The following is a 17348-nucleotide window of genomic DNA, read 5'->3' on the forward strand; positions in this document are numbered from 1 at the left end:
CCACAGGAAATTTATTATTTCCGTTTTACAGCTGGGAACACTGAGATATTCAGAGAGATTAAGCCCATTCCTAAGGCTCAAACAGCTAGAACTGCTCTGCCCCTGCCCTTAGGTGGATTGGAAACATGGAGCTATTTGGTGTGGGGTCTTTAGCTCTTCCCTTAGATATTTCTCTAGTTCTTTCAGAGTGAAACATTTAACTCCTGGGAAATGTGACAGAGCCACAGTCCCCACTTTTCTGCCCTAGGAACCAGGTTGGAATCAAACTGCAGATGGTGCTGTCCAGGTCTTTCCTCTCACCAGCTTAGGCACTCTGGCAGCCCCAGGGATCCCCAAACCCAGCTGCTGAGGCTTGGGGGCTCCCTTGAGATAGCAATGAAGTGGTTCCTTTGGCTCCGATTAAGTGGAAAAGAAATGGGAGGGCTTGCTTACCCACCAGGAGCAGAAGGCAAGTGAGAGCCCCAGGAAATGCAGCTTCCCAAAAATATAACAGGACTCAGAAATGGCCAGGGGCATGCTGCAGGAGTGAGGCTTCCCCTACACCAATCCCAGGAGATGAAGCTGCCCACAACCCTGTGCAGGGACACAAGATCAAGGAAGCCTGAGTGTCTGAGGGTGTGGTGGGGTAAGCTGGGTGTAAACAACCATGGGCATGTGCTCTGGCTTTGCCACACTTGGATGTCATCTGCCAGCTTAGGCTAAGGGTCCTAGAGCCTTCACTAGGGGCAGCAGTCTCAGATGCCCTCTTCCCTTGAGACTGGGTAGTGTTTCCCTCTAAACCTAATTCACAGGAAATTCCGGGACCCAGCCAACAGGCACTGAAGGGTCAATGCTGATGCCTCTCAACTCAGTACCTGTCAGCTGGTGAATAGGTGTCACAGTGACAGAGCTCTAGGAGCAATGGATCTCCTTTCCTTTCTTAGAAAATGGTTATAAAGTCACAGAATGTCAGAGCTGGAAGGTCACATCAAACCTGTCTTGGGGAGAGTATAGCTCAAGTGGTAGAGCGCATACTTAGCATACACAAGGTCCTGGGTTCAATCCCCAGTACATCCTCTAAAAATAAATAAATAAATAAACCTAATTACCTCCCCGCCTCCTCAAAAAACAAAACAAAACACCCCCCCCCCCGCGCTGTACAGTGCACAGGGAGAACCAGGCTCAGAGAGGGCAAGCCTGCTGACAACAGCCACCCCAGGCCTGTGTTCCCAGTAGTGTTCTCTGCTCAGGTGATTCCTAGAAGTCCCCACGCTGAAAGTCCTCATCCCCAGGAGACTGCTACTGGATTTGGGGGATGCAGTGAAACTGGGATATTCCTCCAGATTTTGAAAACTCAAAGGTATAGCCCTCTTGTTTTTAAAATTTCATCTCGATTCATTTGGACTTGTGTGGTTTACAGGAATCTTGTCTCTCCAAGAAAACAACAAAGAAAGGATGGCTTCCTGTGTCAAATCCCTGGGAGGTGTAGGATGCAAGAAACATTCTGCTCCTTGTCTCACAGAGCCCATGGGGAACCAGAGAAATCCCAAGCCTAATGTTTCCAGGGAGCAGCACTACAACGCTGGAACAAATATCAAAGGAAGATGTGATTGGCGAAGTGGAAAAACAGTGACTTTAGAGTTGAGGGATTCAGGTGCAAGTTTCAGTTTTGTCATTGATTTGCTATGTGACCTCCGGCAGGCACCATCCCATTCTGGCCCTGTTTCACCACCTATAATTCGGAGGAAAGAAGACAAGATGCTCTCTAAACACTCTTCCAGCATCAGCTCTGACTGGGGTCCTAGGTCCCCCCATGTTGTCCCTGGACAACACCTCAAGCCTTGCCTCTGTGCTAGCAAAGCCTGGGAGGGAGTGAGAGGGTGTCTTTCAGCCATGTTTTCTTGCCACTTAAACTCAGCTTTACTAAGTGACTTGTCCACACTTCTCTGGAAGTGACAGCTAATGGATAAGGAGTTCCTGAGGTACCTTGTCCAGATCTGACCAGGGAAATCAGGGGGAAGGACAATCTCCAGATTGCTCTGGGCTGACGTTGCTGCTACAGGATGATGTTAATTCTGCTGTTTACAGAAATAAGTCCAGTGTGAGGCTTTTTGGTGTTTAAACCAGATGGTACTTCCTGCCTTGATCAGCCTCAGAGCTTTGGTTCCCATGACAACCCCAAAGTTCCATCTACTGCAACTTCCCTATTCTCCAAGTTTCATCCTTTTTCACCATTGTGCCAGGGTCCCTGGAGAATAAAGCCACTAACCAGCATATGTATGGCACTTTACAGTTTACAACACATCCCAGCATTTATTACCTCATTTACTCCTCACCACAGCCTTGCCATATAGCTTTTGCTATTCCCTCCATTTCACAGATGGGAAAACCAAAGCCTCAGAGGTGAGGTGATTTGCCCTCTCAGCCTTCAGTGGTGTCAGCAGGACTCAAACCCAGGTTTTGTGACTTTGGACCCCACATGGGGTCCACTGTGCCACTGTGCCCTGCCCTGCAGGCCACCCACTCACTTAGGATTCCTAAGTGGTAAGTTTCATACACATATGGGTCTAGATCAAGGTGTGACATCCTTAGACAAATTAATTTAATTTCTTGTGCTTTACTTTCCTCATCTGTATAATGAGTGGTAATAGTGGTTACCTCCAGATGGATGGGAGGATTGAATTAGCATGTATGTAAAACCACAGTAAGCGCTTGCTGAGAAGCCTGGGTGAGTCTCGATTCTACTTTAACCATCCTGGGATCCTGGGTGGGTCATTTTGCTTGTTGGTGCCTGCTTCCCCCTCTGTATAAGAGGTGACAGCATTATTGTGCTCATATGGATGTCATGTGTGATGAGATTAATGCAAGGAAGGTGCCTTGGAGGGGACTCTCACACTGCAGTGTGCAACCTTGTGAAGGTGCAGATCCTGGCTCAGGAAGGCATTTCTTTACTTTTTAAAAAAATTTTATGTAATTAATTTTTAAAAATAGAGGTTCTGGGGATTGAACATAGGACCTTGTGCATGGGAAGCACTCTAACACTCAGTTATACCCTCCCCCTAGAAAGGCATTTCTTACAAGTGTCCAGGGAATGCCAAAGCTCCTGGTCCGTGGACCACTCTTTTGAGAACCAAGGCTGTGGTTAGGAAACCAACATTCAAGTGTTATTAAGGATCAATAACGCAGAGTGCCATGTCCATAGGCCTCCAGTTACACGCTTAGCTGAAAGTTCAAGAAACTTGGAAAGCCCACTGGGAATGTCAGCAGAAGCCCATTTGGAGGGTTTTTCTGGGTGAGATATTTCTGTCAGAAGGTCTCCTTAGACCCCCAGCCCCAGGCTCCATGCATCCTGGAACTCCCACGGGGCTCTGGTGAAAGCTATACCTGATTTTGGGGCTCAACAACAGAGGATTAAAAATGCCAATGTGTTACATCTTCTACATCAAAATATACTCATTGATAATGACTTGTGCAGTTCTTTAAAAAATAAAAATAAACCTTTTAAGTGAAAAAAAAAGTGTGATCCAGGAATGCTAAGTGATCTATGTTCAAGTGCATGACAGAAAGTGGATCAAAGTACAGCTGTTCCATGGGTCTAAAGAACACAGTTTGCTTTTTCCTCCAATTCTTTCTTTGCTCTGTATTCTTTCTTATGTGATTGTGGGTTGTAAACTGAGTTACGTTTGTTAAGTTCATTGCTATGCAATAAACAAATATTTTCCGTTCATTCTGGCAATTAAGTTGGCCGGTGTGTCCCTGGCCCTAATGAGGGTCGGTAACCCAGCTCCTCTGACTGCTATCAGCTCAAGGTTCATGAATGCGGCTGCCCTGAGTTGTGGCCCCAGCAGAGTACACCATTTCTGGAACCCTGGCCAATAAGGAAGAGCTCACGTGGCTCTGACTTCTAAGGAACCTGGAGAGGAAATGAGCCATTAGAAACATCTGTTGCCCCAGGACACTTAACCTGTGCCAGGCACAGTGCTGGGCACTTGATTTGCATTATCTCAGTTAACCTTCCCCTACCTTGTGAGCCAGGATTGTTATCGCCCCAGTTGAGCATAAGCTCTGCGAAAACAGGGACTTTGCTTTGCCCCCTGGCGTATCCTCAGTGCCTACCTCAGTGCTCCGTCAGCGTCTGTCTGCGGAATGAGTGTGTCAACCCTCATTGCGACAAAGACGCAGAGTTAGCTTACCTGAGGAAGACTGTCACCTCGCAAGCGAGTCTGCACTCCAGGTGGCCCGAAGGACATTCCCTGGGAGAATTTCGTTTGACTCAGGCTCTCGGCCACCGTCCTTCATGAGAAGCTAGTAAAATCAGTTTGCCCTGAGGCCACCTCACCGAGGAAGCCACCTCACAGAAGCTGCAAGAACACTGGTGTGCAGTCTTCAGTTCTAGGTCCTTCTCTGTGGCTGAAGTTCCTCTCCACACACTCACAGCCTCACTATTTATAAAGCCCGGGCTGGCAGGCTGGGTTCCCGGGAGAAGACGGTGAGTGGAGACTGGCCTGCAGCATGGCGTTCAGGGACATGTCTTGGGACGGACACCTGTGGCGGGCAGAGAAGGGGTACCCGGCGAGGGAGGCCGGCGCTTCGCCGGAAGTGCGGGGGCTGGTGGCGGAAGTGGGCGCGAGTGGGAGGGGGCGGGGGCCCCTCCGTGGAGCGAGCTTCCTGGCCGACCGGGAAGCGCTTCGGCAAACTCTCATCTGTGACTTTAAGGGAGTGTTTCTGATTGTGGTGAAAGTGGAGACAATTATCCTGTTGAAAGAGCTGCGAGCAAGTGAAGCGGAGAGGCCCTGAGGCGCGTGGAGATAGGGAATGAGAGAGGAGTGGCGGGAGGGCAGGAAGCCCGGGAGGCTTCCCGCGGCCTCGGACTACGACGGCATCCCCACCTTCCAGCCCGGCTTGCGTCTCCCAGAGCTGGGACAAGGGCGGCCTCACCACATTCCTGAGCCTTTTTTGTGCGGCTCTCTGAATTGAGACCCGCAGTCCATCTAGACCCCTCTGATGAGGGGCACAAAGCTGTGTGTACATATGGGTATGGGAGGGAGAGGAGAAGGAGACCCTACCGTGGAGAGTATCCTTCACCCTGAAGGACAAGGTCGAGAGGGGAACACTGACAGAAGAAGGGCTCCCCTGGCTCCAGCCAGGTCAAGAGCTCCCCTCTTTTCTTCCTTCTTTTAAATTATGATAAAATTATATAACATAAAACTTATCATTTTAAGCATTTTGAAGTGTACAATTCAGTGGCATTAAGTACATCACATTATTGTACAACCATCACCATTATCCAGTTCCAGAACTTTTTCATAACCCCAAAAGAAATCGCCTATCCATTAAGCCGTGGCTCCTCACTTCCTCAGTCCCCAACCCCCAGCTTATTCTGTACATTCATATAAATCAAATCACATAATACGTGGTCTTTTGTGTCAGACTTCTACTCAGCACAATGTTTTCAAGGTTCATCCATGTTGTAGCGTGGATCAGTACTTCCATGACCGAATAACATTCCACTGTGTGGTAATACCAGATTTTGTTTATCCATTCATCTGTTGATGGCCATCTGGATTATTTCCATCTTGTGGCTATTGTGAATAGTGCTGCTACGAATATCTGCATTAAGTTTTTGTTTGACTACCTATTTTCAGTTCTTTTGGGTATATTACCTAGGAGTAGAATTGCTGGATCAGATGGTAATTTGATGTTTAACTCATTGGGGAACCACTCCCCCCTTCTTTTTATAAATTTTCACAGACTCATGTGGCTGGGACCTCAAAAGTGACCCAGAGCAGTGTTTCTCTGACTTTTGGATTGCACATATCTGTAGGACTAAAACTACCATTACCTACCCCCGCCCTGCCAAAGTAACAGGGACTTGTGTCAGGATCAAGGCCAGCCCCGTAAAAGGAATATATTTAGTGTCAGGTAAACTTGTTTTTGTTTTGTTTTTTGGATCCCCTCCACCATTGGGTCATTTGGGAACCATCTGCCTGGTCCAGTCTTCATCCAAAGTCTGAGTTCCCCTCTCTAGATGCCCCAGGCTTGACCAGCCTCTGTAGGCCCACCTGGGGGACACCCTATCTTCCAGGTAGCCCTGGTCCCTGAAATGTTTTTCCTCATGGAGAGCTGACCCTACTCCTACAGTCTCCCCAGTATCTTTGCTCCGAACTGTGGGGCCCCACAGACCTTGGCCCCATTCCACCTGCTTCAGGACTGGAACCCACACTACCTTCTGCTTCTTGAATGCCCTGTAGGGCTGATCATAGCCAATGTGAGATACTGAGAGCAGAAGAGGTGGAGATAAGGCAGTTCCCTGACTTGTAAGGATTCTTAGAAGAAACAAAGAGAACTCTTCAAGATTTCTTCAAAATATAGTGTATATATTACAATATTTCATAAGTGCCTCCCCCACAAAAAATTGTGAACAAGCCATACAGACTAACAAGGTTTTATTTGTTCTGCTGTTGGCTGGGCTTATCCCAATTCAACATTTCTCTCTGTGCTGAAAGGCCAGCAAGACAGCATAGAGAGAATGTGGACTCTTGATTAGAGTGAGAGGTGAGGCTGGCATTCAAACTGACCATCCCCTGTTACAGAGTGACCTCGGTGATGTTAATATCTGTGTGCGACACTCACCAAGTTGATAGAAAGGGGGTTTTAAGGCTGCCTCACAGGAGGAGCCAGGCAACAGAAGCTCCCAGCACACCATAGGCACTTGCCACCTGTAATAGTTCTCACTGGAAGAAATCTGAGCAGCATTTTATACCTCAATGAGCAAAATCAAAGTCAGAAGACAAATTCACCATTATTTAATACACATTTGGCAAACAAAAGTCCTTCAAAGAATCAAGTCCCTGTACTGAAATAACAATAAAATAATAATAGAACTGTTGGATGGTGAGGAAAAGGGAAACACTGTAGGGCTGAAACAAAGAGGCAACCTGGTCTCTTAACAAAGGGTACAGTGGCCCCACTGAGGCCTTAGGGTGAGGCCAAACCCTACCCCAGCCACCTGGAGGTGGGAACTAGGTCTCTTGGAAGAGGATGGCTACGCCCTGTGTCTATGAGCCTTAGGGATGCAGCTCAGAAGGGAACTGGGAGAGACTTTACACTGATGGGAGCTGGCTCACTCCTCTGGGCAGGGAGGTCCCTGAGGAGGGGGTTAGGAAGGAAGCTAAAGAGGGGACTCACCACCCATCTACCCCAGGGAGGAGATCTGATCCCTGGCCAGTCCTGCAGAATTTGGTAACGACTTTGTCAGGGAGAGCGTCAGGTCTCCTTGCATGTTGAACAGGACCTGCTGGTTAATGGGACTTGATTATCTTGCCTGAAATGGATAATGAAGCACAGATGGTGCTTCACACACGTTCAGTCTGGGCTGCAGAATCTTCCCAGGAAGGGTCCTGGGCCCTCACGAGGTTCTTTCTTGGTAGCACAGGTCAGCATAGATGTCCACGGCTGCCTAGCCCAGGTCTGGCCCACACGGCAGTGTCCTTAGGCAGCTCTGAGGCAAGAGCAAACTGGAGGGATTTCCCACTTCCTCTCTGCCCCCTGGATCAGCCCCTGCAATCAGGAGCAGGAATGTCTTCCGGTTTCTTCCTGTCCACCTTGCTGGGAACCCCAATGACACAAACACCCAGAGTCAGGCACAGCTGGAGGGTAGGGATCCACCACCAACCCTCACTTCCTTGGGGCTCTGATGCCAGCAGAGCCATCTAAGCTGCTGCCACCTCTGGCTGGAGGCTGCTGCTTTTGGCCTCGCCCACCCAGACATGGCTACATCAGGGGGAGTCGGAGGTAGTGGGTAGGCGAGACAGAAACAGAGAAAGGATTTCAAGCAGGCAACCGTGGAGATTTCTCACATCTGCACAGCACCACGTGGTGCGACAAGGGCTTTCACCTTCATTTGATCCTCAGAACCTTGGGAAGTGTGAGCCCCTTGTAACCAAAAGGGAAACTGAGGCCCAAGGAGTGGAAGAAACACATTACTCATTAAGAAGTGGCTGAGCCAGAACCAGTGCTGGATTGACTCTAGATTCAATACTCTTTCCAGGTAACAGATTGCTTCTATGCGTTTCAAAGAAAAGAATCAAACATTAGAATAACAGGTATCTAACTTACCCACGACAACATTTAAGCCACAAAAATTACATGCCACCTGCCTTCGCACACACTGTCCCCCAATCTGAGGAGCCCTTTCTCTCCCCCACCTGCGTGCCAGCTACCTTCTCAGACCCAGTCTCTCCAACCGGGCCCATCCAGGCCAAACCTGAGCCATGGACCCAGCACATACCTTTATCAAAAAACTTCTCACGGGCACTACAACATCTGACTTAGTGCTTGTCTCCTCTAAGACATTGTGGATTCCCTGAGGGCAGAGACAAGTGTTTTTCATCTTGGGATCCAAAGCACAAGCACCATGTGGGCACAGAGTAGATGCTCAGTAAATGTTCAGTAAATGAAAAGGAATTGTCTTCCTTGCAAAACTTGCAGCCTCCATGTAATGGTCTGGCACTGAAGCAGGGAGGCGGGAGCCTTCCCCTGGCCTGGGGGACAGGACCTAAACACTCAGCACTCGCCAGGCAGGACACTGCACCAACGCTGGGAAACGATGTCTTCGACCCTGCAGGAGACTCCCTGGCACTCTCAAAGTCAGGGGACTCCCTTAACCCAATGTCCCACTGCCAAGCAGAGAGCTCCTGGGAAGAAAAGAGAGGTGTTACCAAAGACGCCTGACCCAGCTGAAGGCCTCAAGTGCCCTCCCAAGAGCCTCACAACTGCTACTGTCCCAGTCAAAGCAGGGTTTCCCTGACAGCATCCAAGGAACCCATCCTGTTAAGAGTGCCATGAAGCATCATTCTGCGATCAAACGTGTGGGAAAAGCTACAAGCTACTAGAGACCCCACCACCACAAACCCCCCCGAAGGTCCTGAGGTATCCTACAACAAACACCATGGGCTGGGCTTTAACCCAGTGTCTGCCAAATCTATCTGATCACAAAGTGTCACCCCACTGTCACATATGTACTCCCTCCCTTTATTTTTCTTTATGAAAAACCTATTAACATCCTGTGGAACTAGTGTTCCAAGGAACACACTTTGGGAAATGCTGGTTGTCGTCAAGCAAGGGAAACACTATGGACAAGAATAACCACCTGGAGGGTCACCAGGAAAGGGGGAGTGCCAGGGATCTCTCACCAACCAGCACACAAGCTGGCCTAGAACCACTGAGTCCAGTGAAAAAGACAAAAGAAGCATCTGTCCTGAGCCTCAGTTGTCCCATCTGCAAAATGGGAATAGTATGCCCTGCTGTCGGGGGTCATCAGATGAGATCGTGGAAGTGCGCATTTGTAGAAAGCTGACCCACAGCACGGCTCCTGTGTCAATCATGGGTATTCAATCAGACTTACCCGACTGCAAGCTGCACAAATGTAGGAGTGATGAAAGAACAGGATGACAGGGAAAAGCTGGCATAAAACCTCACAGCACCTAACTCAGAGGCCCAGGTGTATTTCAGGGGCAAGCAACCCTAGGCCTATTGGTAACTTCTGAAGATAAGAATGCATTAAAATAGCAAGAATCCCTGGTGCTTCTAGCTCCAGGAGTCAGTGGGAAAAGCACCACATCCTGTTCTCAGCCAGCTCTGCTCCTTCCGGGCTGTGTAGCTGGCACGCAGCTCCACTCCTCTGTGTCTGTTTCCTCAGCATGCAGGATGAGTTTATACTATGCCAGCCTCCAGGCTGATGGTGATGACAGATGACACTAGGGTCAAGCTGCCGCACACAGTAGGTGTTCAATGACCTTGTCTCCTTAAAGGAGGTTGGGATGGGAGAAACGTTTATAAAGATGTCTGTCAGTGATGGCTAAAACAAAACCTCTTCTCTCCAGTCATGTGGAAAGTTGGCTTCTACAGGTGGGAGGATGAAAGGATGAAGGAGGAACAGCACCCACTGGATGGAGGGGCGGAGGGAGAACATGATGAGGCTCCGGGCAATGCAGTAACGACTGCCTCTAGCAGCCAGTGGAGGGAGAGGTGAGAAGCCACACCTCCCAAGGAGAACAGCGCACAGTAAAGATAAGAACTCTGCAAAGGCTGCCATCGATTCATCGTGCATGTCCTGCAGACCAAGTGCTTGACACAGGCTGGCTCTAAGTGCCAACTGAGAGGCCAAGTTACCTGACCCCCGCCACTCAGCTGGCCAGCCGCAGGGCTGGACCAGAACCCTGGGCCTGAACCCAGAGTGCACGCTCTCTCCACTCCTCTGGGCTGCCCCTTGAGGCTGGGACTATCCATTCACGGCTTCTCTTGCTGTCGAGGTCCTTAAGGGTGGGGACTGGCTCTGGCTCATCTCTGAACCACCAGCATGTGGCAGAAATGCAGCAAGTGTTGGCTGAATCATGTGCTTGAGAACATTTCAGAAAGCTCCTGTACTTAAAAGTCAAAGCCCCTCTCATAGAATATGACACAGTAGAAAACTACACAGGCCGATTCCCTTTTGAGGAACATGGTATTAACAGGGTATATAAGAAATTCCAAATTCTCCACTTCTTGGCCTAGAATACACAAGCACCAAAGTCCTTCCACAATGTAGTATATTAGTGTCTTCTGCTCCGACCTGAAGTGCAAAAGCCCTGCAGTGACTTGAGGTGAGCAATGTGGAATGCCAGAGCATCATCTTGCCTCACCACAGACAAGGAAACTGGAGGCTAGAAAGGGGAGGGGATGCCCCCTCAAGATCACATAGTGGGTCTCCCCTTTTTTCCTATAAAAAGGCTGCCTTTGCAATAAAGAAAAATGCATTCAACATACGCATCCTGAACAGCGGTCGTATGCTGTGTCCGGCGGGTGTGGTAAAGTGCTAGAGCAGTTATCACACAAAGCAGCAAGTGCCCCAGTGGCTGGAAGAGTTAGTTTGGGGTAAGGGAGTCAAGAAAGGCTTCATTTGATAAGTGAAGTGGTGTGAGGGAGAAGTCAGAAGTTCTACGGGAAGATGGGGCAGAGTCCCTAACCTTCCACCAAAATATCTGCTCTTCCACCAAAGAACCGAGTTGTTGCGGTGAAGCCACTGCCTGAAGATGACACTTTCTTATCTTCTCTGCATCCAGTTGGAGCCACGTGACTACTGGTGGCTGATGGAATGTGAGCAGGAGGGGGAACCAATGGAATGTGAGCAGTTAAGAGCAAGGCAGTTAAGAAAAGGCTGTGCCTTCTCCACCATCCTTTTCCCCTCTGCCAGCCAGAAGCAAAGACTCTGAGGCCCCCGGGAAGGACAGAGCCTCAGATGAAAGGTGAAGGGTCCCTGCATCACTGTGTGCTTCTGCCAAGCAAAAGCAGCCATACTGGACTTTATGGGAGAACAAACACGTGCTGGAGTTGGTTACAGCAACAAGCATCACCAACTACTACAGCAGAGAAGGGAAGATGGATGCTCCAGGCAGAGGGAACAATGTGACCAAGGCACGGCAGTGTGACAAAGCATGGTGTGTTTCAGGGAGTGGAGAAGAGCTGATGGTGGCTGCGGCGCTGGCCTTGTGAAGGGCGTACTGTGATTCAGAAAGCTCATGCTTGTGACCACAAGGAGGAGGGTCACGTACAGGGATTGTTTCCAGGGGCCCTGGTGTTGCTGGCACTGCTCTCAAAAGAAGAATGGAAGTTGTGAATGGTTTCCTGTAAAATTTGTCTCTCGCGTCCCTGTGGAGGAAATTGAAAACAGACACAGAAAGTCTTGTTAAATCTTTTAACCATTCATTCAATTGACACAATGTTGTTAATGTTTGACTCATACTTGAAAAACCCATGGGTGTCTTAGGGAAAATAAATTACCTAATTGAAAGAGTACTGAATTTAATAAAAAAAATTCTGAGTCAAGAATCTCCCCCAGCACCCATAACTGCATTATGCCGGTGCTGGAGAGGCTCCCAAGATGCAGGGGTCCCATCCCGCGGATGAGAACAAGGAGCAGAGCCCAAGGAGCAGGAATGACTTGCCCTGGGTCACCTGGCCTGGAAGGGAGGTCTCCTATCCTGCCCTGCTCCAAGCATCTTTCCAGCTCTCATATTTCCAGGGAACTCAGTGGGAGCCAAACTTTCTGATACTAAGTGAGAGTCTGAACTGCTTTACTGCCTCTTGCCCAAAAGATGACAGATTTGTCCTCACAGTGGTTCACTTCTCATCCCATCCCTGCAGCATCCTCCTCCAAGTCCCCACCCACTACATACACAGTTTGAGATGGGAAAAGAGGGGGGGATGTGGATGTTGCTTTAAGCCCAGAGAAGATCTTCACTGAATACCTGGCTGAGAGGCAGTGATACACAGAGGTTAAGAACAGAGATTGGAATCAAACAGCCTGGGTTCAAATCCCATCCCTCCCATGGACTAGCTGGGTGACCGTGAGCAAGATACTTCATCTCTGTGGGCCCTGATTTCCTCATTTATAAAAGGAGGATGATAATAGTACCCAAAGGGTTGCCGCTGACACTGGGCTGTAGGTGGGCAGCAGGAGGCTGGCACATCCTGCCCTCAGGGGACAGCAGTGTAGATTAAACATATATATTTTAAACCAAATTAATGTGGCCCAATGTAAAGTCAATTAAAAATGAATAATCTCTGGTAGCTTGTTCTCTGCCAAGAGTGAAAACAAAAAACAAAAAACAATAAACTTCACCGAATGAGCCTAGACTGCAAACTTTCTCTTCTTTCATTTCATGGACTCCCCACATCCCTGAGGGGCCCCTTTCCAGACCCTCAAGCAGAGACCTTCCTTCTGGACACCTGAGAGGGCAGGTGCAATCCTTCCAAGTCATCCTTCCTGGAATGGATGCTGCAATAGTGGAATAGTGCTACAGGGATTCCATCAACACAAACCTAAAGGCTGCAGGGCAGAGGACAGCACATGGGAGGTGCTGGGGTCAGAGGACCCCAAATTCCTACTCTACCATTCACTCCATCGCAGGCAGGACCCGATGCTGCTGAGCTTCCATGCCTGTAAGATGGGGATGATATCACATGCTGGGGCTGTGATGAGACTCAACCTGACATAATGAATGGGGTGACACTGTGCAAACTGCAGAGGGCTAAAAAATAAATAGAAGGGGTGGATGACAGCCGTCTCAGTATTAAACACCACCTTAGCCTTAATTGCCTGAGAAATGAGGTCAGGGAAAGACAGGAGTCCAGCACGCTATGCTTCCTAACCTCAGGAGGGAGCTGTAAAAGATGAAAATCATAATCACTCCCTGCATCCACAACTGATTGAAGATGATAATGATAATTGCCCTTTAAAAACCCCGAGTTTCAAAGGACATTCCTGGTAATTCTTAAAAGGAAAAAAAGCAAATGGCCATTAAAAGTAGAAAAATATGTTCAGTCTATCTAGGAGTTAAAGAAATGCAAATTAGCCCAAGGCATATTTCTTGTCCTATCAAATTAATAAAAATTAAAAAGCAAATTGATAGTATCCCATACCAGCAAAGGTGACACTGGAACTCATACCTACAGCTGGTGAGGACGTTCACTGGCTCTTTCGGGAAGATAATTCAGGATGAAGTACCATATTCCTTGATTTAAACTCTGACTCCACAATTTTCACTTTTTTTTTGACATCTATTCTTAGGAGATAATTAGAAAGCCTTATACACGAAGTTGCTCATTGCAGCACTATTTATAGAAAGTTTGGATATCTACATATCCAACAAGTAGGGATTTAAATAAATAATTTTAGTACATCGATGCAAATTTATTTTATTATATTAAAAAGAGTTCTTAATGACATGAGTAACTGCATATATTTAATGTTAAATGAAGAAAGTAGAATGTAAAATTATAGATCCAGATTTATCTCAACCACATAAAGAAAAACATTCGGCACAAAACACTGCAGAGCGATCTTCCCAAATGTGAAGAGCCCTGGCCTCTGGGTGGTCGGATCGTGATTCCTTTAAAAATTCTTTTCACCTTTTTGGTACTGTGCAAATTTAGTAAGACAAATATGTACTGCTTTGATAATCACAAAAAGTGAAAATGGAAAGAAGCAACGGCTTAGGACCAACTAAAGGTGATACTCAGGCTATCATTTCTGGCTAACCGTCTCCATTATACAATTTGTTTGAAATTAACAGACGAATAAGCAGACCTGAGTATATATCACAATTTGAATACTGAGGTGGGCTCACCTGGAAGTCACAGGGCTTGCAGGCTGAGGGTCCACGTTGCTTTACTGATATTTTTATGGCTGAGCCAGGTTTGGGGTTAATATTCATTTTTAAAAATTTAGACTAAAATGTTCAAACTTTTTTGATTGTGTAAGAAAAACATTTTCTACCACAACCCTCTTACATGTAAATCCATACAACTAAAACAAGCTTTACCATTCTTACCTGCAAAGAATGTTGGTATTTTCTACTCTATTCTATGTTGCTTGTTAAAATGCTGCTCATGAACTACTAAATTGATTCTACGACCCTCCAGCACACTGTGGGTCACAGCTAGAAAGACATGGGGGCAAGGAAAGCTGGGCTTCCCCTCTCTCACATGTCCTCATCTGAGTTCTCAAATGTGCACAGAGCATTTGAACCACAATGAGTACTTTCATGGCCAAAGTTGAGTTTCGAAAGAAAAACGATGAACGTTAAAAGGGAAGCCTGTGCCCTGCAGCGATCAAGGAGACAGGAGTCAGGGTCAGGTGGGTCCAGCCCAGAAGAGCCCAGGCCCAGGGCATCCAAAGGGCTCTGGGATGCCACACTCAGTCTGAGAAGTTTTTCGCTCTTTCTAAGAACCAGGACAGAGTTCCAACGGTAACCCAGAGTAGTGAAGATAAACTTGCTTTTGTGATAGTTAGCATCTCCCAATTGTGCCTTCACTCTAAGATACACTTGACACACAATCCTTGTTTCTACAGGACTGTCTGGCACCACTCAGGCTCAAATAATAGAACTGTTCTCAGCGATTAGTTCAGATCGGCCCTTCCCCCTGCACCTATCTCCATGTGGGATCCTCTGCCTTTGCAGCGTGGATGCTGCCTGTGGGGAGGATGTGGGTGGCCTGGCACATTAGAAGCACCTGGGTCTTCCAGTTGGGAGCTGGTCAGCTGCTGCCCTCAGAGAAGACCACTGTTATGGACTGAATGTTTGTGTTCTCCCACCAAATCCCTATGCTGAAACCCTACGCCTGATGTGATGGTGTCAGGAGGTGGGGCATCTGGAAGGTGATTAGGACTAGGTGAGGTCATGAGGGTGTGGCTCCAATGATGACATCAGTGTCCCTGTAGGAAGAGATAAGAAGAGATTTTGCTTCTCTCTGTCCTGGGCCAGACACATGAGAAGGAGGCAGTGTGCAACTTGGCAGAGGACTCCCCAGAACTCAACCTTGCTGGCACCCTGACCTCAGACTTCCAGCCTCCATACTATGGGAATTACATTTCTATTTATAAGTCACTCAGTCTAAGGGACTTTGTTATGTGGCCCAAACTGACTATGACAACCATCATAGCTGTCTCTTCTGCTTCTCTTGATGGGGCCCTGTTTAGTATGGTATGCAAACTGTTACACAAGCAGGGAGAAGACGGCCTATGAATTTGAGAGAAAACTGAAAAAAGTTCTAGATTGTACAGACTTTAAGAAAAATGTCCTCCTTTGGAGTGGGCTCGAGATGTCACATCATCCACTCTGATGATGACAGTTAAGTTCCTAAGATTTCTAAATGAACCCATCTGTCTTCTTTTTGTGATTCTGGACTAAGGTGGCCAAGGCAGAGGGGAAGTTCTGGAAGCATTAGTGGTTGCTGTCTACCAAGCCCGAGGCCAGGCTCTAATGGTACCAGGCACCTGTCTTCCCCAGCCCTCCACAGTCCTCACTGACCCTACTATATCCAGACCCTTTTCTGTCCTTCCTCCTCAACTGACTAAGCTTGGCTTTCCTCACCTCCATCCTCTCCTTGGCTCACACATCTGGCCCTTGGATGTCTTGAGGAGGAAGGGCCCTAACTCCTAAGCCATAGTCCCCTATTATCACTCACCTAGTCCTCTCCCCCAAAGCCCTTGCCCACTTGACTGGGTCACCCTTGACCCTCCTGGGACCCTCAGTCTGTCCCCTCTGGTCTTTCCAGATACCACACATCTTGTTCTCTGTGCTCCAGCCAGTCCTTTCATCCTTTAAATGTACCATACATCTTCTCACCACAGGGCCTTTGCACATGTGTTTCCCTCTGTCTGGTCTGCATTCTCTTCTACCCTCCTGCCATACAGTTACTATCTTCTTCAGATCGCAGCCCTCCTACCATTTCCTCAGGGATGTCTTCAAGGTCCTTGCCTTACCAGACACCTTTCTAAGCTAGGAGCTCTCATAACAAGATATGTCGCTCCTTCATGCACTGGTGGGTTACACCCAGGCAGGATAACACAGTGGTCAGGACACAAACTGGGTGCTAATCCTGGTTCTGCCACTTACTGACTCTGTGATCTTAGGCAAGTCTTCTCTGGTCTCTGTGTGCCTTAGTTCCCTCATCTGTAAACTGGAACTGACCTCAGTGGCTTTTGTGAAGGTTACATGAAGACTAGATGTGACATGGCAGTCAGATTAGTGCCGGGCACAGACTGATTCTCAGTGCTCAACACCCACACGATGCTTGATACATGGCAGATAGTCAAAGAGCAAATTTTCATGAATAAATCAACACTCCAAAGACTTTAGTGCTGACTTCAGGTGACCCACTTGCAGTGAGCCACCTTGGGGCTTCCATTCCCTGGGTGAACCCTTCCTAACAGCAGAGACCTGCCCATTTCCCAGCCCTCTCATCTTATGGCAGAGCAAAAATGGTGCTGGTCTGGGAGTCAGGGCTCACCGCCCCTCCTGGAGGCTTTGCTTCCCTATCTGTAAAGTGAAGCAGCCCAGGTTCCGGGACAGGTGAGCAGCGTTTAGGAACAGGCCACTTACAGAGGAGACAGAACACACAGCAAAGACTTGCAGGAAAATGCTCAGCTTTGCAGGCACCTGAAGCAATGCTGACTACATCACTCTGAAGGACCACCTCACAGACTATAGGCAGGCATATTAATGATGACAACGCTGGCAACAAAATCACCGCCCCAAGCACAGCGCGGTGCTGCAGAACAAATGAGGAAGACCCAGCTCAGGCTCTGCCTCGGCTGTCCGCCCACCACCACCTGGGCCTGGCTGTTGACCCTGCTCCTTGGCTGGATCTGTGAAGGTGAGGATATCGGCAAACCAGATTAAATGAGGAAATGTATGCAAAGTGATTTGTGAATGATAAAGTGCTACAGGATATTTATTTGCTGTCTGTTTAATATTTCTGTGCCTACTGGAAATAAATAGAAAGAATCATAAGATGGTCATGATCTCTGACATAACCTCATATTG

The 17348-nt window shown here is 48.1% G+C and overlaps 2 protein-coding genes across 5 annotated transcripts in view; both read right to left on the bottom strand.

Moving 5' to 3' along the window:
* The window catches only part of GABBR2 (gamma-aminobutyric acid type B receptor subunit 2), a 353312-nt gene extending 348731 nt beyond the window's left edge, over positions 1-4581 (bottom strand). The window contains exon 1 of one of the 2 annotated variants that reach the window (XM_074361881.1): positions 4173-4581. In XM_074361881.1, coding sequence (XP_074217982.1) covers positions 4173-4229 — 57 coding nt within the window. In that variant the 5' untranslated portion in view covers positions 4230-4581. The remainder of the gene's footprint in view (positions 1-4172) is intronic. The other variant, XM_074361882.1, reaches the window with a different exon arrangement.
* A 2181-nt stretch (positions 4582-6762) lies between these two features.
* ANKS6 (ankyrin repeat and sterile alpha motif domain containing 6) overlaps positions 6763-17348 on the bottom strand; it is a 52026-nt gene continuing 41440 nt past the window's right edge. For 2 of the 3 annotated variants that reach the window (XM_074361887.1, XM_074361886.1), the window contains exon 15: positions 6763-11667. In XM_074361887.1, the coding sequence (XP_074217988.1) occupies positions 11563-11667 (105 nt within the window). In that variant the 3' untranslated portion in view covers positions 6763-11562. The other variant, XM_074361888.1, reaches the window with a different exon arrangement.

The sequence above is a fragment of the Camelus bactrianus genome, chromosome 4, assembly GCF_048773025.1.
Source record: "Camelus bactrianus isolate YW-2024 breed Bactrian camel chromosome 4, ASM4877302v1, whole genome shotgun sequence".
Lineage (NCBI taxonomy): Eukaryota > Metazoa > Chordata > Mammalia > Artiodactyla > Camelidae > Camelus > Camelus bactrianus.